The following is a 21,704-nucleotide window of genomic DNA, read 5'->3' as shown; positions in this document are numbered from 1 at the left end:
CTTTTTTTTATATACTACTTTCCATTTTTATATCTGTTCTTTTAGAATCTTCTTTAGCCCATTTTGCTCCATTCCTAGTTGAGAGAACTTATTCCATCATTTAAAACTATCCCATAAAAGTATCTATTTTCTCAAGAAGTTTGGCATTATTAGTCTCACCATTTTGAGTAGTGTCTGTCACAATCTTCTTGAACACTTTGTCTGATAAAGTAATTCCTATTGAAGGCAAAATGGACTTAAGTTCTTCTGCAGCAATGTAATTTTCTTGGAGTTTACTGATAGCTTCACAGATATTTTCTAAATATACAAAATGTAAAGTACTATTCAGCAACAGAATTTATGTGTCTTAAGCAACAATTAGCACCCAAAATCTTTATCTAGTAGTCAGAAAGCAAGTTTTATCTACTTAATATTATTTCATAGGACTGCTTTTTTCTTCATATTTCTGTTGTATCTTACATTATATCTAAATACTTCCTTTATAGTTCAAACAGAAAACAATATTGAAAATTCTATAAACACTTATAAACTACTTGTTTGGAGGAACAACTTGTTCAAGTGGCTCAGCCAATGCTGCTTGGTTCTGATTAAGATATAATGAATGAGTTCAAGAGATCAAAACATCAATGTGTTCAAATTCTAGGATTCCAAGCAAAAAATGAGAGTTCTTCCCCTTCCCATCATCACTTTAGTCTACCACGCTTTCAGTTCACAAACTTCAAAATCATAAAATTTTAGAAGCAGATATACATGGCCTCATGATAAGCCCCCTAATATCATGCACTGGGATGGGTACAATATCATTTTGGTGGTATTCCAGCCAAAAATGCATAACCTGAACTTATTCATGAAGAAATACAAGGAAAACTTCAAATGAGGGACATTATACAAAATAACTAGTCAATACTCTTCAAAAGTGTCACAGTCATGAAACCATCCCAGATTGGAGGAGACTAAGGACACATGACTACTAAATGTAATGTGTGATCCTGGATGAGACCTTGAACCAGACAAAGAACATTTATGGAACAAATGAAAAAAATCAAATAAGGTCTTCAGAACAGTAAATAATATTGTATCAGTGTTAATTTCCTTGTTTAGTGCATTTACTGTAGTTATACAAGATCTTAACACGTGGGAAAACTAGATGAGGAGTAAATAGGAATGTCTTTACTTTTGTGTAATTATTATGATTTTAAAATTATTTAATGATTTTGAATGAAAAGTTAAAAATGTTTTTAAAATGTAAATCAAGTGACAGTCACATTTCATAGATGCTAAATTACCACCAATTTATTTTAAGAAGTTATCAGATAAACTATTTCACACTTCTCTATGCACAGAACATTAAGTACGGCAATGGTAGGTGGTTTGATTTTAGTGACACCAGGAAGATAGATAACCACTTTCTTCCACAGTCTTCTACTCAATGGCTAAATGCCTACTACTCCATTATTCTTTTAGCAGGGTTTTAATTCTTCCTGGAATATAAAGAACTCAGAAATAGGAATGGGGCACAGAGTAATAGTAGTGCATTGGTAAAGGAATCAAAATAAATATCATTGTGCCTCCTTAATAGAGCACACTCCCTTTTCAACTGAGTTATTGAAAACATGTATTGCTGTATAAGAATCACTAATATTTCACTAAGCACCCATTTTAGCAATTACATGTAATATGAAATGCAATAAAAAGATCACTACGTTTCTTTAAAAAAAATAAACATAACCTAAGTAACTTCAGCTAAGGACTACAGGAAGGAGTTCCATACACAGTATTTCTGTGATAGAGGTACCACAGAAGGAATAAAACATATATTGGTTGGGAAACCTTGCTCATCTTTGAGGAAGTCCATAAAGCCCTGGGCGGCTGAGATGTTTAATATTAATTTTCTCTTGATGTTCCCACATCCATAAGAGATAATATCTGAAGTATTATCATATTATACTGGATATGGATATCATATATTTAAATTATGGAACCTGAGCAAAAATTTCACATAGACTTCTTACATACTTTGTTAAATAAATTATAAAATAACTATTTCCAAAAGAAAACAGGCCCTCTATTTTCTAGGGAACTTGAGTGAGTCCAGTTAATCACAAATAAGCTTCTTGGTCAAAGTTAGGCATCTGAAAAAGGGAGCATCTGGAAAGGCACAACGATCAAAACCACAGTGTTATATGCATTGGCCTATAGACCAGAAGTGGGAGTTACTCGAAAGTACTGACAATTGAAATGCATACAACTATCTATTAACTGATTAATTCAGCTTGTTTTGGTGATAACTCAAGAACTCAAGGAGCTAGATTTTGACTTACGTATATGATACTGACCCAGAGCATTCGTTGTAGCTTTTTCCTTTAATGAAACCTGTTTTAGGGGGCTGGAATGCCTTCTCACAGTTGGCTTCTGAAGTTTGGGGATACTAAAAGTATCACTTTTATCCAGAGACTTTTTGAGGCTTGTAATACTCTTCAAGTTATGTGGTATAGACTTTGAGTCATGAATTTCAATCTTCTCTGAATATTTCTTAAAGTTTATGCCATCCTTTGAATATGGTTCCTGGAATCCTGTATTACTGCTATCAACCCCATTTAGGAATTTTTTTATTTGCGAAGGATTTTTTGATCTTTTAAATTCAAGGTAATCATTGTCCTCCATAATTTTATAATGTTGGAGGGTTTTTTTATTTAACTTTGGGAATAATGATGGTTCAAACAGTCTGGAAGATAAAGTGCTTTTCTTCCTATATTGTAGATAGCATTCTGATATATTTGATAACTTTCTGTTAGAAGGAGATTCATCCAAGCCTGACCATTCCATAATTGCTAAGCAAGAGAAACATATTTAATTATTTCATTTACCTGTACAATTTGAAATCGTTCTTTAAAAAAAAAAACTAAGTCCTCATGAAAGCTATTCAAGAAATTATCAGTTGCTTAAATACATAAAGTTACTATGTTAAAAAAATTACAGAGGTGGTAACCAAAAGATTGAACTATTAACTAAGTTAAATATAATCTTCTGGCTTAATATATTTAAATTCTTCCATCCAGAGCTATTCAAAGTTACACTGAATCAAAAGTGATAGCCTCCTAAAGCACATAGTTCTCACTCCCCACTCTTTGCCAATTTTGAAAGATAACAGGCTGTTATGTCAATACAGTTACAAATCCCTTAATTATGAGCATACCAAACTAAAAGGAAGTTGTAGTGGGGAAATTTTTATTTATAAAATCAGAATACAAATATTTACTCTCCTAAAGATTCTCAGTACTTGTGGGGGGGGGATAACTTTTTATATAAATAATATCTTTAGAAAAGTATTTTTTTAAAGATATTATTTATTTATTCATGAGAGACAAAGAGAGAGAGAGGCAGAGGGAGAAGCAGGCTCCCAAGGAGCAGGGAGCCCGATGCAGGGCTCAATCCCAGGACCCTGAGATCATGACCTGAGCCGAAGGCAGACGCTTAACCGTCTGAGCCACCCAGGCGCCCTTTAGAAAAATATTAATACAATGTCCACTAGGGCTTCATTTGTAAAGTCCACCTGATGGCTCAGAATAGTATGTTACATTTGAATAACACATTTTAAAGTATTTCAAATGTTATACTACTTGATCCTCAAAACAACTCCATGAGCTCATCAAATAAGTCAAAGAAAACCAAGAAACTTCACCAGAGTAGCAGTACAATCTTGACTATGAAGTCATCTCACTTAGAAAAAACAGAAAGTTTCTTAGTTTAGTGTGTGTTAAAATGAACAAGTAAAAGAAAATATTTGGATTTTAAATGTCTGGAAATCTTTTTCAAAATTAATTCATTTCTTTTATGTTGCCATATAACATTGTATTAGTTTTAGGTGTAAAAAGTTTGGAAATCTTTAAAGATGGTGACATGGATCTCTAGGTTCTATCAAAAAGAAATAGGCTAGTGAATGGGTAAAAAAATAAAATCTTTGACACTTCTGCTTTGGGCTAAGACATTGCAATAGGGACCAACTTTATCCTCAAGCCTTAAATAACTAAAAAATTGGACAATTTATGTGGGGGAAAAAAAACAGTTTTCAGGCATTGGACAATAGGCAGCACAGGACTAAGTAATCCTCTAAAAAAGGTAAACAATCCAGCTGGAAACCTTACAACTGCACCAGCTTACTGTCTGGATGTAGTTTCCATGCCACAGCATAGGAAAGTAAAACCTGAACAGAGCTTGATGGTCTGAATGAGTAGAGGAAAGAGATAAGAGGAAGGCCAAAGAATCTAGAATATGGGAGTAGAGTGCCAAAGAAGAGAGAACTGCTGAGTTCTGGAGATTAGCATTAACTCTTTGGCTGAGTATTAATCTACACATACATGAGAGGATTACTACCCAATGACAAGGAAAGAATTACCAGAAAATTGTAGGTAGAACAATTCCTGTAGCTCACTAAGAATTGAGAATGATTTGTGATTCCATCAGCCAGAGCAAAAAGATCTCATAATACATGGGGCATTCAGTAGACTCATCTGAAGAATGCTGCCTTAGTAGTAGAGCTAAATTAGTATAAAAGTTGCTCTGAGATCATCATTAAAAAGCTTTAAAAAGCAAGCTTCAAAAGGACCCAACTGATTCCAAGTAATTCAACTGCATCAGAACCAAATCCAACACTAATTAAAGGAGCTCTAGGAGACTATAAAGCACCAAGTAAATTGTGAAGAGGGAGAGCTCAGGAAAATAACTTCATAACATTGTTTATGAACTCCTGGGTTCGCCCTGAGCTACATGGATTTGACCCTAAACAGTACACCATAAATTCTGAGAACTGAACTCTAAGATAAACCACCAGATTGGCCACTGGATGTCCCATATCTCTGAATAGTACTGCAAAGGCTGTGAAAAACAAATTGACGTTGAAACTATAAAACACAGAAAATTGATTGAAACTTGTAGCCTGAACCAAACCAAGGCAAATTCCTGCAAAAACAAAATTTAAACATTTTCCAAAGGGTTTAAGATCTACAGTCTCATAACTTAACATTCAAAATGTCCATGATATTAATTCAAAATCACTTCACATATGAAGAACCAAGAAAATCTCAATCTGCTTTGGAAAAGACAACCAATAGACGCTGACACAACCAAGATGACAAAGATGTTGGAACTATCTGATAAAGACTTCAAAGCAACTATTATAAAAATGTTCCAACACACAAAGAAAAAAACATTTTTGAAATTAATAGAAAGAAAGTCTCAGAAAACAACATAAAAGACATAAAGAAGAACCAAATTGTAATTTTCAAGCTCAAAAATGTAATAACCAAAGCAAAAAAGAAAAAACTCATCAGATAGGCTCAATAGTAGAATGGAATTGTCATAGGAAGAGTTCATGAATTTGAAGATACATCAATAGAAATTATCTGAACAAGCAGAGGAAAATAAGAATGAACAGAGTCTCAAACACCTTTGGGGCAGTATGAAAGAGGTCTGATATTTATGTCAGTGGAGTCTCAGAAAGACAGTAGAAAATGTGTGGTGCAGAACAAATATTTGAAATTATAGTGGCAAAAAAAACTTCAAATTTGGCAAAAGAAAGATTCAAAAGCTCAGTGAATCTCAACAGGATAAACTCAAAAAATCTACTACCAAACAAATCATAATCAAACTGCCAAAAACTAAAGACAAATATCTTGAAAGCAACTAGAGAAAAAAACCCATTTTATGATTTGAATAATATCAGATTTCTCATCAGAAATTGTGGAATACAGAAGTAAAAGAAATAACATTTTTAAAGTGCTAAAAGAGGAGCATCTGCCTGACTCAGTGGAGTGTGGGACTCTTGATCTCGGGGTTGTGCGTTCAAGCCTCACATTGGGTGTAGAAATTGCTTAAAAATAAATTTTAAAAAAAAATGCTAAAAGAAAAAGCTGTCAACCCAGAGTCCTATATCCAATGATAATATCCTTCAGGAATTAAAGAGAATAAAGATATTCTCAAATGAAGAAAAACTAAGCTAATTCATTTTTAGTAGATTTGCTCTTTTCAAAATTTAAAAGAAGTTATTCATGCAGAATGGAAATGATACCCAAAAGACATCTGGGCAGTCAAGAATGAAGGAAGAGAAATATAGAATAGTTAAGACTAGGTTAAATGTAACAAACTATTATTCTCCTCTCGGAAGTTTAAAAGATGTTTGATCATTGAAAGCAAAACTTACAAACATTGTCTGATGTTTTCAATGTGTGTTATGGTAATACATAAGAAAACCACAGCATAAAAGAGGGAGGATAAAAAGAGCTATATAATGGTAAAACTTCTATATTCCACTTGAATTGGTAAAATATTTATGTAAGTATTCTGTAAAAGATTACGTATGTATAGGGTAATCCTTAGAACAACCCCCAGAAACATGCAGAAATATAGCGAAAATACATAAAAAATAAATTTACAAGCATACTAAAAATGTTCCAAAAAAAGAAGGCAGAAAATGGTTGAAAGCAGGAAAAAAATAGAAACAAATAATAATATGGTATACTTAGATCTGAATGTATAAAAGATTACACTAAATATGATTTAAACACTCAGAGAGAAGAGTCCAAGATGGCAGAGGAGTAGGAGACCTTAGTTTTGTCTGGTCCCAGGAATTCAGCTAGATAGCTATCAAATCATTCTGAACACCTGTGAACTCAACCGGGGATCTAAGAAAAGAAGTGCTGCAATTCTACAAATAGAAAAGGGACCATTTTCTGCAAAGTAGGAGGTGCAGAGAAGTGAATCCGAGGCAATATATTGGAAGATAAATCACAGAGGGAGGGAGCCTCCAGAGGCCAGCTATCAGAAAGTGATATAGCAGCAGAGCGCAAAATCAGAACATTTAGAAGTCTGCTCCAGTGAGGGGCATCCCTGCCTGAAAGGTGCTAAGGCAGCAAAGCAGGGCAGAATCCTAGGTGGGACAGTGTGGTCTCAGAATCCCTGGGGTCATAGAAAGAATAGGGGTGCCTGAGTGCAGCACAATTCCCAGGTATTGGAGCGGGGAAGCCAGCTGCAATCAGTGAGCCCAGGAGTGGGCTTTCAGCTCGGCATTGCCATAAACCATGAACTCCGGCACAGTCGGGCAACCACTCTCTAAGCAGGGGTCCAGCAAGCAGTAGAACCATGGTGAGACCCATCTACCTCCCACAGGAGGAGCCATACGAGTCTGCAGGGTTTGGAGACTCAAAGCAGGGTTGCATGCCCGAGATAGAAATGCTGGGTTGCAGGCTGAGTGAGCACGGAGTGCAGACAGAGACCAGGGAGACAGGAGTGATTAACTGCTTTTCCCTGAGGGTGCACTGAGGAGTGGGAGGGTGGGAGCTCTCAGCTCCGGGGCTGGAGGTTGGGAAGCCGCCATTTTCATTCTCATCCTCTAAAGCCACACAGAAAGCCTTCAGGGAACAAAAGCCACATAGAGCAATCTGGAGCAGTTTACTTAGTCTGGCCCCGTGGCAAGGGTGGTGCAGTTCTGCCCAGGCAAAGATACCTGAGAATCAGCACAACAGGCCCCTCCCCCAGGAACATCCAGCTAAGACTAAGTTTACCAATCACAAAGAATTGCAAAACTCCAGCGCTAGGGGAATTTAGTATATAAAACTTATGGTTTTTTTCCTCATGATTCTTTAGTCTTTCAATTTTAATTTTTTTCTCTTTTCAACCAATTTCTGATTATATTAACTCTTTTTTAAAGTCTTTTAATTTTCATTTTTATAATTATATTCTATCCTTTGATTGTATTTAATTATATTCTATCCTTTGATTGCATATATATATATATACACACACACACACATATATATATATAGTATTTAATTATATATATACATTTTTTTCTTTCTTTACAATTTTGGGATGCGGTTTCTTCTAACGAACAGACTAAAATACTCACACAATCTAGTGTACTGCTTTGCTCTCTTCACCAGACTGATTATATTCTCTCTTTTTTAAAGTCTTTTTTAATTTTCATCTTTACAGTTATATTCTATCATTTCAATGTATTTAATTTTATTTTTGCATATATTTTGTGTATATATGTTATATATAGATATACATAAATATAGATAAATTTATATTGTGTGTGTGTGTATACACAGTGTTTTCTTTCTTTACAATTTTGAGATACAGTTTCTTCTAATAAACAGTCCAGAATACACACAGAATCCAGAGTATTGCTCTGTTCTGTTCAATTGTCTCATTATATTCTCTCTTTTTCTCTTTTTTTAATTTTTTGTTTGTTTGTTTGTTTTTGTTTTGGGTATCTTCTGATTTCTTTAGTGTATATTTATCTGGGGTGTTGTCATTTTAGCATTTTCTTCTCTCATTCACTTATTCTTCTCTGGACAGAATGACAAGACAGAAAAACTCACCTCAAAAAAGAGAACAAGAGGAAGTACCAACTGCCAGGGACCTAATCCGTATGGATATAAGTAAGATGTCAGAAGTAGAGTTCAGAATAACCATTATAAAGATACTAGCTGGGCTTGAAAAAAGTAGAGAAGACACTAGAGAATCCCTTTCTGGAGAAATAAAAAAACAAAAATTTAACCAAGTCGAAATCAAAAAGGCTATTAATGAGATGCAATAAAAACTGGAGGCTCCAACTGCTAGGATAAATGAGGCAGAAGAGAGAATTAGTGATATAGAAGACAAAATGATGGAGAATAAAAAAGCTGAGAAAAAAAGAGATAAACAACTACTGGATCATGAGGGGAGAATTCGAGAGATAAGTGATATCATAAAGCGAAACAATATTAGAATAATTGGGATCCCAGAAGAGCAGGAAAGAGAGAGGGGGGCAAAAGGTATATTGGAGCAAATTATAGCAGAGAACTTCCCTAACGGGCACAGAGAACCCCCCTCAAAATCAATAAAAAATAGATCAACACCTCGACATATAATAGTGAAGCTTGCATAATCTCAGAATCAAAGAGAAAATCCTGAAAGCAGCTCAGGACAAGAGGTCTGTAACAAGGATAGAAACATTAGGCTAGCAGTAGACCTATCCACAGAGACCTGGCAGACCAGAAAGGACTGGCATGATATATTCAGGGTCCTAATGAGAAAAATATGCAGCCAAGAATAACTTATCCAGCAAGGCTGTCATTCAAAATAGAAGGAGAGATTAAAAGCTTCCAGGACAAACAGAAACTAAAAGAACTTGTGATCATTAAACCAGCCCTGCAAGAAATATTAAAGGGGATCTTTTAAGCAAAGAGAGAGCCCAAAAGTAACATAGATCAGAAAGATATAGAAACAATATACAGAAACAGTGACTTCATAGGTAATACAATGGCACAAAATTCGTATCTTTCAATAGTTACCCTGAATGTGAATGGGCTAAATGTCCCAATCAAAAGATGCAGGGTATCAGATTGGATAAAAAAGCAAGACCCATCCATATGCTGTCTGCAAAAGCCTCATTTTAGACCCAAAGACACCTCTGGATTGAAAGTGGGGGGTGGGAAACCATTTGTCATTCTAACGGACATCAAAGGGGTGGCAATCATTATATCAGACAAATTAGATTTTAAACCAAAGACTGTAATAAGAGATGAGGAAGGATACTATATCATAATTAAAGGGTCTATCCAACAAGAAGATCTAACAAATGTAAATATTTATGCCCCTAATATGGGAGCAGCCAATTATATAAACCAATTAATAACAAAATTAAAGAAACACATTGATAATAATACAATAATAGTAGGGGACTTCAACACCCCACTCACGGCAATGGACAGATCATCTAAGCAGAAGATCAACAAGGAATCAAGGGCTTTGAATGACATACTGGACCAGATAGACTTCACAGATATATTCAGAGCATTCCATCCTAAAACAACAGAATACACATTCTTCTGGAGTGCATATGGAACATTCTCCAGAATAGACCACATACTGGGTCACAAATCAGGTCTCAACCAGTACCAAAAGATTGGGATCATTCCCTGCATATTATCAAACCACAGGCTTTGAAACTGGAACCTAATCCCAAGAGGAAATTTAGAAAGAACTCAAATACATGGAGCCTAAAGAGCATCCTACTAAAGAACGAATGGGTCAACCAGGAAATTAAAGAATTTGAAAAATTCATGGAAACAAATGAAAATGAACACAACTGTTCAAAACCTTTGGGATGAAGCAAAGGCAGTCCTAAGAAGGAAGTATATAGCAATACAAGCCTTTCTCAAGAAACGAGAAAGGTCTCAAATACACAACCTAACCATACACCTAAAGGAGCTGGAGAAAGAACAGCAGATAAAGCCTAAACCCAGCAGGAGAAGAGAAGTAATGAAGATTAGAACAGAAATTAATGAAACAGAACACACACACACACACACACACACAGAACAGTGGAACAGATCAACAAAAGTAGGTAAGAATTAGTAAGATTGATAAACCCCTGGCCAGACTTATCAAAAAGAAAAGAGAAAGGACTCAAATAAATAAAATCATGAACGAAAGAGGAGAAATCACAACCAACACCGAAGAAATACAAGCAAATATAAGAACATATTATGAGCAACTATATGCAACAAATTAGGCAATCTGGAAGAAATGGATGCATTCCTAGAGACATATAAACTACCAAAACTGAAACAGGCAGAAATAGAAAACCTGAACAGACCCATAACCAGCAAGGAGATTGAGGCAGTAATCAAAAATCTCCCAACAAACAAGAGCCCAAGACCAGATGGCTCCCCAGGAGAATTCTACCAAACATTTAAAGAAGAATTAATACCTATTCTTGTGAAGCTGTTTTTAAAAAGCAGAAATTAAAGGAAAACTTCCAAACCCTTTCTATGAGGCCAGGATTACCTTGGTCCCAAAACCAGACAAAGATCCCACTAAAAATGAGAATTACAGACTTATATCCCTGATGAACATGGATGCAAATATTCTCACCAAAATACTAACCAATAGGATCCAACAGTACATTAAAAGGATTATTCACCATGACCAAGTGGGATTTATTCCTGGGCTGCAAGGGTGGTTCAACATCCACAAATCAATCAATGTGATACACTACATTAATAAAAGAAAGGACAAGAATCATATGATCCTCCCAATAGATGCAGAAGAGGTGTTTGACAAAGTACAGCATCCTTTCTTGATTAAAACTCTTCACAGTGTAGGGATAGCAGGAACACACCTCAACATCATAAAAGCATATATGAAAAGGCCACAGCGAATATCATTCTCAATGGGGAAAAACTAAGAGCTTTTCCCCTAAAGTTAGGAACATGGCAGGGATGTCCACTCTCACCACTGCTGTTCAACATAGTACTAGAAGTCCTAGCCTCAGCAATCAGACAACAAAAAGAAATAAAAGGCATCCGAATCAGCAAAGAAGAAGTCAAACTCTCACTCTTCGAAGATGACATGATACTCTATGTGGAAAACTCAAAAGACTCCACCCCAAAATTGCTAGAACTCATACAGGAATTCAGCACAGTGGCAGGATATAAAATCAATGCACAGAAATCAGTTGCATTTCTATACACTAACAGTGAGACAGAAGAAAGAGAAATTAAGGAGTGGATCCCATTTACAACTGCACCCAAAACCATAAGATACCTAGGAATAAACCTAAACAAAGAGGCAAAGGATCTGTACTCAGAAAACTATAGAATACTCATGAAAGAAATTGAGGAAGACAGAAAGAAATGGAAAAACATTCCATGCTCATGGATTGGAAGAACAAATATTGTTAAAATGTCTATGCTACCTAGAGCATTCTATGCATGCAATGCAATCCCTATCAAAATACCACCAACTTTTTTCACAGAGCTGGAACAAAGAATCATAACATTTGTATGGAACCAGAAAAGACCCCAAATAGCCAGAGGAATGTTGAAAAAGAAAACGAAAGCTGGGGGCATCACAATTCTGGAAGTCAGGCTCTATTACAAAGCTGTAATCATCAAGATGGTATGGTATTGGCACAAAAACAGACACACAGATCAATGGAACAGAACAGAGAGCCCAGAAATGGACCCTCAACTCCATGGTCAACTAATCTTTGACAAAGCAGGAAAAAATATCCAATGGAAAAAAGACAGTCTCTTCAACAAATGGTGTTGGAAAATTTGGACAGCCACATGCAGAAGAATGAAACTGGATCATTTTCTTATATCATACACAAAAACAGACTCAAAATGGGTGAAAGACCTAAACGTGAGAGGAGAACACAGGCAGCAACCTCTTCGACCTTGGCCACAGCAACTTCTTGCTAGACACCTCTCAAAAGGCAAGGGAAGCAAAGGCAAAAATGAACTATTGGGATTTCATCAAGATAAAAAGCTTTTGCACAGCGAAGGAAAGAGTCAACGAAACCAAAAGACAACCGACAGAATGGGAGAAGATATTTGCAAATGACTTATCAGATAAAGGGCTAGTATCAAAATCTATAAAGAACTTATCAAACTCAACACTCAAAGAACAAATAATTCAATCAAGAGATGGGCAGAAGACATGAACAGACATTTCTGCAAAGAAGACATCCAAATGGCCAACAGACACATGAAAAAGTGCTCAACATCACTCGGCATCAGGGAAATACAAATCAAAACCACAATGAGATACCACCTCAAACCAGTCAGAATGGCTAAAATTAGCAAATCAGGAAACAACAGATGTTGGCGAGGATGCAGAGAAAGGGGAACCCTCTTACACTGTTGGTGGGAATGCAAGCTGGTGCAGCCACTCTGGAGAACAGTATGGAGGTTCCCCAAAAAGTTGAAGATAGAACTACCCTACAATCCAGCAATTGATGTACTAGGTATTTATCCCAAAGATACAAATGTAGTGATCCGAAGGGGCCCATGCACCCCAATGTTTATAGCAGCAATGTCCACAATAGCCAAACTATGGAAAGAGCCCAGATGTCCATCGACAGGTGAATGGATAAAGAAGATGTGGTATATATACAATGGAATACTACTCAGCCATCAAAAAGAATGAGATCTTACCATTTGTAATAACATGGATGGAAATATAGGGTATTGTGCTGAGCGAAGTAAGATAAAAAAAATCAGAGAAAGATAATTATCATATGATCTCACTCTAACGTGGAATTTAAGAAACAAAATAGAGGATCATTGTGGAAGGGAGGAAAAAATAACACAAGACAAAATCAGAGGGAAACAAGCCATAAGAGACTCTTAACCATAGGAAACAAACTGAAAGTTGCTGGAGGTGAGGGGAGTAGGGGCATGGGGTAACTGGATGATGAACATTAAAGAGGGCACATGATGTAATGAGCACTGTGTGTTACATAAGACTGATGAATCATTGAAGTGTACCTCTGAAACTATTAATATGCTATATGTCAATTAACTGAATTTAAATTAAAAAAATAACATTGAAAAAATGATTTAAACACTCCAATTAAAATAGAGATTATTAAAATAAATACAAAAATATCACCCAACTCTATGTGGTTCACAAAAACTTCAAATATGTGATATAGGAATGTTAAAAGTAAAAGGATAGAAAATATATACCATGTAAGCACTAATCAAAAGAAAACTGGAGTTATATTAGAATCAGAACAAGTAAGCTTCAGAGAAAAGAAAATTACCAGTGATTACATACATACTACATAATGATAAAGAGTCAATTCACAAAGAAGAGAAAACTCTCCTGGGGTGCCTGGGTGGCACAATTGGTTAAGCATCCAACTCTTGGTTTCAGCTCAGATCGTGATCTCAGGGTCATGGGATTGAGCTCTGCAGGTGGCTCCATACTCAGCGTGGAGTCTGCTTGAGTTTCTCCCTCTCTTTCTGCCCCTCCCCCCCACATGTGTTTTTTTTCTCTCTCTCTCTCAAATAAATTAATAAGTCTTAATAAAAAGATATAACTATCCTAAATGTGAGTTCACCTAGTAACAGAGCTTCAAAATGCATGAAACAAAACCTAACAAAACTGAAAGGAGAAATAGACTAATCCACAATTATATTTGGAGACAATATTCCTTTCTCCATAATAGAACTGGTAAAAAATTAGCAAAGATACAGAAGAAATGAATAACATAAATTAGTAGAATCATGCATGAGAGTGGGTATGTGATTACTAGTAATATCTATGTAAGAAAAAAAATTAATGAAAAAAATCTAAACCAAAGACAAAATTAGAATTCAAAATAAACTTTGAAACTTTCAGGTAATGACAGCAAACTGAACAGCCTTCAAAAACCCCATTAAAACTAAAAGAATTTTAAAACATCATAAATCCATAATAATAAAAAGAACAGATGAAAAAAACAACTGCAATTAAATTTTGGAAGCTGGAATGTTGATGAACTTAGTAGACCTGAAAAGGCTGAACCATAAAGTAGAATGTGGAAAGCCAAGAAGCAACCCAATTCATAACACAAAACCTCCAAATGCTCGTAAGTTAGTAGCATTTAGATACCTCTAAAAGTGAGGGTAAGAATGAAGCTAAAAATAAAGAATTGGATAAAAGTCCATTCAAGTAGTGGTTTGATACCTAGATTCCCTTCATACAGCCAGATGGTTCATTTTTCTCCCACTCCAGCAGGAGACTGACAATTTATCAGAGAGGGTTAAACACAGGATCTCTGGAATTATGGAATACTAAACACAATAGAGGGTAGGAGTATTATATGGAAAAATAGCAGGGGGGTTACATTGAATAATGGGAACTCCAGTCTTTTGTCTCATTTAGCACCTAGAAGTTTAGTAAGCAAGACTATACCTCCAGAAAGGATATAAGAAACTTCTTTGAACACTCTGACCGTCAAAAGGAAAAATATCCTAAAGATAGTGATATCAAGGGTTTTCTATGCAAAGAACCCAGCCAGATCACCCTCTAGCAGGGTTTCTCAAACTCAGCAGTACTAGCATTTGGAGATGGATAATTCTTTTTTGAGGGGGGGGCTGTCCTGTGTATTGTAGGATATTTAGAACCACCCCTGGCCTCTCATCACCTGATGCCAGTAACACAGAGTGTGATGACCACATATGTCTCCAAATGCTGCCACATGTTCCTGGGGGAGGGAGGAAGGAGGGAAAAAAAATCCCCAAATCACCTCTGGTTAAGAACCACTATTCCACAGCTCATAGTCAGCTAGTTCCACCCTCAATCTCAGAGCTTCCAAATAGCTTTTTAGCTTACCATTCTCAAATCTGAGAACAGAGCAATTTTTGGAAATTTAAAAACTACAAGTGAAAAACTAAATAGAAGCATTGGAAGAGAAATTTAAGGAAATCTCTCAGGAAGCATAACAAAGAGACAAGAGAAAAGGGTTTTTGTTTTTGTTTTTTTTTTAAAAAGGAGGGGCGCCTGGGTGGCTCAGTCATTAAGCATCTGCCTTCGACTCAGGTCATGATCCCAGGGTCCTGGGATTGAGCCCCGCATCGGGCTCCCTGCTCAGCGGGAAGCCTGCTTCTCCCTCTCCCAATCCCTCTGTTTGTGTTCCCTCTCTCGCTGTCTCTCTCTCTGTCAAATAAATAAATAAAATCTTAAAAAAAAAGAATCAATCCAGAATATCAAATATCCAAATAATAAGAGTTTCACAGAAAAATAGAGGAAAGAAAATCGTTAATAAATTGTTTTAATTTTCCAGAATCAGAGGACACTGTATCCAACACAATCACAGCAAAGAAACTTATTTCAAGGTACACCACCATGAAATTTCACAGCACTATACACAATGAAAATATCCTATAAGCTTGCAAAAACAAAAATCGGTTTCATACAAAGAGTCAGGAGTCAGAAATTTTTGGACATCAACAGCAATACTGAAAACTAGAAAATCCAGAAAATTATTTACAATCTAGAATTCTATACCCAAACTATCAATCAGATGTGAAGACAGAATCTGATACAGGAGGAGAGAAGTGAAAAGTCTCCAGAATGTTAATGAAGAAAGATCCCAGGATAACAGCTGCACACAAGATGTACAGGGAAACAAATCCATTCTGAAGAACATCAGAATACTCTAAGGAAGATTTCCTCAAGAAGACAAAACTAATAGAATACCTGGTGCATGTAGACTTATGGAGAGGATATTTAGACAGTTGGCAGAATTCAGGGTTCAATCAGCAATAAATATACTTATTTAAAAATCAAGGAAATAGGGGCACCCAGGTGACTCAGTCAGTTAAGCGTTTGTTGGACTCTTGATTTCGGCTCAGGTCATGATCTCAGGGTCATGAGATCAAGCCCCACGTTGGGTTCCATGCTGGGTATGGAGACTGCTTAGGATTCTCTCTCTCTCTCTCTCTCTCCCCCTCCCGTTGCTCCTCCCCCTCATCCCCCTCTCAAAATAAATAAATAAATAAATAAATAAATAAATAAATAAATAAATAAATAAATATTTAAACCAAGCAAATAAATAAATAAGACAATTATTAATTCAAAGAGGGAAAAATTTGCAGAGAAAAAGAAAGTAGCTATAAGATACTATATAGTTCAGCTATGAATAGTGTTTACATAACATATTAGCATAAATACTGAATTAAAACTTAATCAAATTACCATGTAACTATATTGGGAGTGTGAATAGGTATGGGAAGAGTAAGTAGATGTGGTGGAGACAAGAAAGATGAAACAGAGCTAAATCCTTATTTTTCATATTAGGAAGTTTACTACGTCTACCCCAAATTTTAAAAATCAACAAGTAACAATACAAACATGTTATTTATAGTCATGAAGACAAATGTCAAGTAATCATCTAAAACATCTAAAATGTTTACCTCTGGAGATGCTGAGGAAAGGATCAGGCGAGAGGCTGCTTTATTTGCAGTAAGCTTATTACGACTATATAATTCTTAAAATTATATACATAGATAATCTTGATCAAAGGATATTTGAACAAATTAGAGAAAGAATAAGGAATGACATGGTGTGATTGGAAGAGTTTAAAAATATATATTTAATGGAGAAAAACTGAACTAAATCATGAATGATAGTGAAGAATATACTAAAAATGTTTAACTGTCAATGTCAGGATGTCAGAATGACCCACAATTTGCAAATTAAATATCTTTCTTCAGTGTTATTAATTTGTTTTAAAGTTTACTTTGTGTTGTAAAATATTAAGGGAAAGATAAAAGTAGAAAATTATGAGATAGTTATAAAACTAATTTTAATTAGTATATTTAGGGAATTAAACTTTTATCTCCCTAATTTAAGAGTTAGAGCAATGGTTTCAGAGAAGGCTTTTAAAACTCATATGATGAAACCTATAAATTAGGGTTTAAGGACAATTTATTTATAAACAAAGCTTGTTATAGCAACAAGAGCTCACTTACAAAAATCCTCATACTGGTGCTGTAGTTCATCCAAAGTAAATATAATATCTCTAATATCCACCCTGTGGTTACCTGTAATAGATAGAGTAAGTTCAAATACTGTATTTCTTTTTTGAACACAAATATTACTTTCATCCTATTCTAATATGAAAACAACACAGAGATGTGTGGAAGGAGGAGTAGAGGGCCAGCTATTATAGGTCTTGAATAATACCTGGAATTGTGAATTAATAACTCAGTACACACTAAACATAAGACTAAGACCATTATTTTCTTTTCTCCTTAATAAAAGAGTTTCCCATCAAAAGAAATTAGTCACATTTTAAGCCCCAAAGCTAGGTAATCAAGATAATATTTTAATAAGCAGTTTTTTGAGAGTTTATCATAGGTAGAATTTCAAGTTTTAACTCTTATCTGCCTTACCAGATCATGAGCTCTTCAAGAGCAGAGAATGTCATTTGTTTCCCCAATGCCTAGCAAAGTATCTACTTCCCAGCACTTAAAAATTATTTTTGAATGAATAAAATATACTGAAGGCTGTAAAGAATAATGCAATGTCTACACTGTGGATAGCAGAAAACCAAAACCATTTACTTAGGACCTTATAGGTGCCCAGAACTCTCATAATTATAACTTCCTACCATTCTTGCCCTTGCCTCTTTCTAAGACCATTTTCCTTCTTGGGCAGTGCATGACAGAGGATGGGTTCAGAGGCAGTGACCTCAAATAATGTCATTCCAATTGTGCACAGAGGTAGAAAATGCTTTTCCCAGTAGTTCTTGCCTCCAAATGCTTGAGTTTGCTTGACATCCAAGGTGAAAAAGACCAAGAGTTATCTACCTATCTACCTATAAAAATACTATCTACCTATCTACCTACCTACCTATCTACCTATCTACCTATAAAAATACTAGGTTTATTCTTTAGTCTATGCATAAGAGATCAACTGCTCAATTATATGCATAAGCGAAGACCCTGAAAAAAAGATGCAAGCTTTTAATGTGCCTTCTGAGTCAAAGAAGAATTATACACAATATAGTTTTGGTGTTGGGTAGGTTTGATTCATTCTGATTCTTGAAAATTGGTAAGCTATGTCAGGTGCAGGCTTTTAAATTACTGCAAAGCAAGGTAAATATTTGACCCAAAGAAGTGTTAGACCAATTGATGCTAAGTTATCTTCTGATTAGGATCTGCTTCTTACATTCTGTTTTTTTATTTCCTTGGTATTTAATCTCATTCTCTTCTTGATTATGGTTCTAACACCCCCCTTACACTCCCCAGGGAATTCCTGGCACTTACTGTAGATTGAGTCCATGTCCTAAGTTCTTAGATCATAGCTTAAGTCCTAAAATAATTCAAGGCTTCAGCCCTCAAACTCTTGAATTCGATCAGTGCAACGTATTCGACCATACATAAATTAATCCAGTGGAGAAGGCCATATTGTTTATATCTGCTCTCCACTTAAAAAACTCCCTTCTCTGGAAAGAGGTCCAGTATCAACCAATGAGAATGCAGTAGCCAACTATTTATAGATTCACTAGCTCTTGCTCAAAATTTATTCCTTGCTTCTACACAATAATAGATACCTATCACAAATCTCCCAAACAAATATTATTAAAATCTATTTAAATAGTCCCTAGTGGCCAAATAAACATTACAGAATCTGAAATTACTATTTTGGCCTCTATCGGGCCTATCAAAACCTTAATGAATAATTCCTGGTTGAGATTGAGGCAATCAGTATAGTTATAGGCACCATTTATTTCATAAGGGAAGTTCAAAACAACCTCCCACTCCTATATATGTACTTCTGGAGGAAATTCAACCTGGAAAATATAAACATCTAGTGTGAAAAAAAATTATCCTAATCATCAAGGTCATATTCAGGGCAACATTACTTTGAAGGTGTTAAGTGACTATTAATACTACATTTCCATAATCTTCACAATAGCTCTGCAATATCAAAAACCTCCTCTATCAAAAATTATGCTAGTCACTACTTTTCGCCCAGATCAATTATCAGATTACTAATCACGAGAGAAAAAACTAATGCACCAATATCCTATTTCAGAAACCAAACTACCTGACACTCCCAGAACTGTCATCAAGTTATTTTCCGTATTTCTTTTGCCATATCTTAATGAAGCAAATGCTTGTTGAACTTCCTTGCAACTTCCAATGGCATAATTCTTTCCTCTTCATTATGAACACTCATAAAGATGAACATATTCTCCACATATCATTATTACTCAAAAAAACCAAACCAAATACAAAAACAAGATGATAAAATAGTACCTATAACAGGGTGCTATGCCTTCTGCTAGTTATTTCACTCCTTACTTCAAAATTCTGTTATAGAAGAATCCACATCTCCTACCTGGGTAACCTAAGACTTTTGGCATTCTGGGGTTGTCCTTTCCTTTAATATTTAACAAAAATAGTTCAGACCCCAGACCATACACTATATGAACATAAATCAATACTTCCTCCAAAATTTGAGGATTCCTGAGTGTTTTATACTCTTGTGATTGATTTTTGTTTTCTCTGTTCCCCTGGACTCTTGATCTCACTCACATTATCACATTCTATAGGTGCTATATTCTCTCCACCCCAAGCCTACCTAACACAGAACCTATAGACTTTTCTCCTTGAAATCCACCCACCAACACTACTAACGCAAGGCTATTGTATATAACCAACTTCTACTAGATAACTCGCAATTAATGGGAGTATGGGAGTTCTTTATAGTACAACAAGCAACTATGTACTATTGTCCTAGAGTTCTATAGCTACTCTCTACTGATTGCAGGACCCCCAATCCACTCTTAGCTTCCCTTGGTCTTCTTCCTCCAGCTGCCAATTAGCCACTGTGGTATTCTAAGTTCCTGTTATTTTCTTTTTTTTTTTTTTTAAGACTTTATTTATTTATTTGACAGAGAAAGACAGCAAGAGAGGGAACACAAGCAAGGGGAGTGGGAGAGGGAGAAGCAGGCTTCCCGCTGAGCAGGGAGCCTGAAGCCGAAGGCAGACGCTTAACACCTGAGCCACCCAGGCGCCCCATTCCTGTTATTTTCTTATATAGAGTACTTTAGGTTATCTTTTTGCTCAAACTAGGTGTCTCCCAATAGGCTTTAGCTCCCATAATCAAACAAACCTATTAAAATGACTTTCCTAGTCAAAGGACAAGGACCTTCCCTATGAGGAATTTTACCTTAAGTCACAATCAGCTTATTAAAATGACAAAGTGAAGAAATCTTATTCTCCCTGGTTGGAGGAAATGGAGTAAAGGGTGAGACTTATTAACTCATTCAACATATATTTGTTGAGCAGTTAATATGTACCATAAGCACTGTACTAGTAGGTACTGAGGATACAATATTGAGCAAAAGTAGACATGGTATCTGCTTTCCTGCTGCTTAGTCTTATTTGAGATACAGAGCTTAATAAAACAATAAGAAATAAAAATTTCAACTGTGGTTAGTGCTGTGAAAGTGTATGAGAATTTGACCAAGTTAGAGAAGTCATGGAAACATCCCTATAGAGTTGAGTTTAAATCTAAAGTGTAAGTAGGAATTAACTAGGAGGAGCAGAATGTTCCAGGGAAAGAAAAGAACATATGCAAAGGCTATGGCAGGAGGAGGCAGGGTATACAACTGAAACTCTGTGAAGGCACAGTGAGCAAAGCAGACTGTGGTCTGTGATAAAGCTGGAGACCTATAGTAAAGGCCAGATATTGCAAGGCCTTGTATGCAACATTAAAGGGTTTTTCATCCCAAGAAGTATTTTTAGATTTTATGCAGGAGGTAACATGATGAGATATGTGTTTTGAAAAGATTATTATGGCTACAGTGTAAAGGGGGAAAGACCAGATATGGGTGGACTTGTTAGGATGAACATTGATAGTCCTAAGGAAAGATTATGGTAACTTGGACTAAGGTAGTAATATTGGAAAATAGAAAGATAGCTAGAAAGAGACATCTAGGAGTTTAAAATAATAGCAATTCCTAATGATTGCATGAGGAGAACAGAGAAAACAGAGTTGTCAAGGATAATTCTCAGGTTTCTGCTTCACATTTCTTGAGACTGTTCTAGGTGCCAAACACAGTAATATTTATATTTAATTCCTATAACAATCCTATGAAATTAACATAATTTTTCAGTTTAGCTCCCCAAATAAAGTAGAAGGTCTGGAAGTCCAGACCAGAATTACCTAAGTCAAAAAAAAAAAAAAAAAGTGCTGCAGTGATCTCACGTATGATTTCTGTTTCTTCTGGTAGAGCATGCCCTAAAGGCTATTTAATAATATGGCTTGAGATTAAACTTTAAAATCCCCATTTTATGGACATCTTCATGCCTCAGAACATCCCTCCACTTATGTGTACTAACCCAGAACCTACCATAAATGACTAC

At 35.6% G+C, this 21,704-nt stretch overlaps 1 protein-coding gene across 1 annotated transcript in view; it reads right to left on the bottom strand.

Moving 5' to 3' along the window:
* EFCAB13 (EF-hand calcium binding domain 13) overlaps positions 1 to 21,704 on the bottom strand; it is a 98,510-nt gene that overhangs the window by 38,614 nt on the left and 38,192 nt on the right. Inside the window, exon 5 of the mRNA XM_064582291.1 lies at positions 160 to 297. Coding sequence (XP_064438361.1) covers positions 160 to 297 — 138 coding nt within the window. The remainder of the gene's footprint in view (positions 1 to 159; positions 298 to 21,704) is intronic.

Source organism: Mirounga angustirostris, unplaced genomic scaffold, assembly GCF_029215605.1.
Source record: "Mirounga angustirostris isolate CCGP_5_RB_7025 unplaced genomic scaffold, mMirAng1.0.hap1 SCAF_17, whole genome shotgun sequence".
NCBI classification, from domain to species: Eukaryota; Metazoa; Chordata; class Mammalia; order Carnivora; family Phocidae; genus Mirounga; species Mirounga angustirostris.
This window is presented reverse-complemented; position numbering and strand designations above follow the sequence as displayed.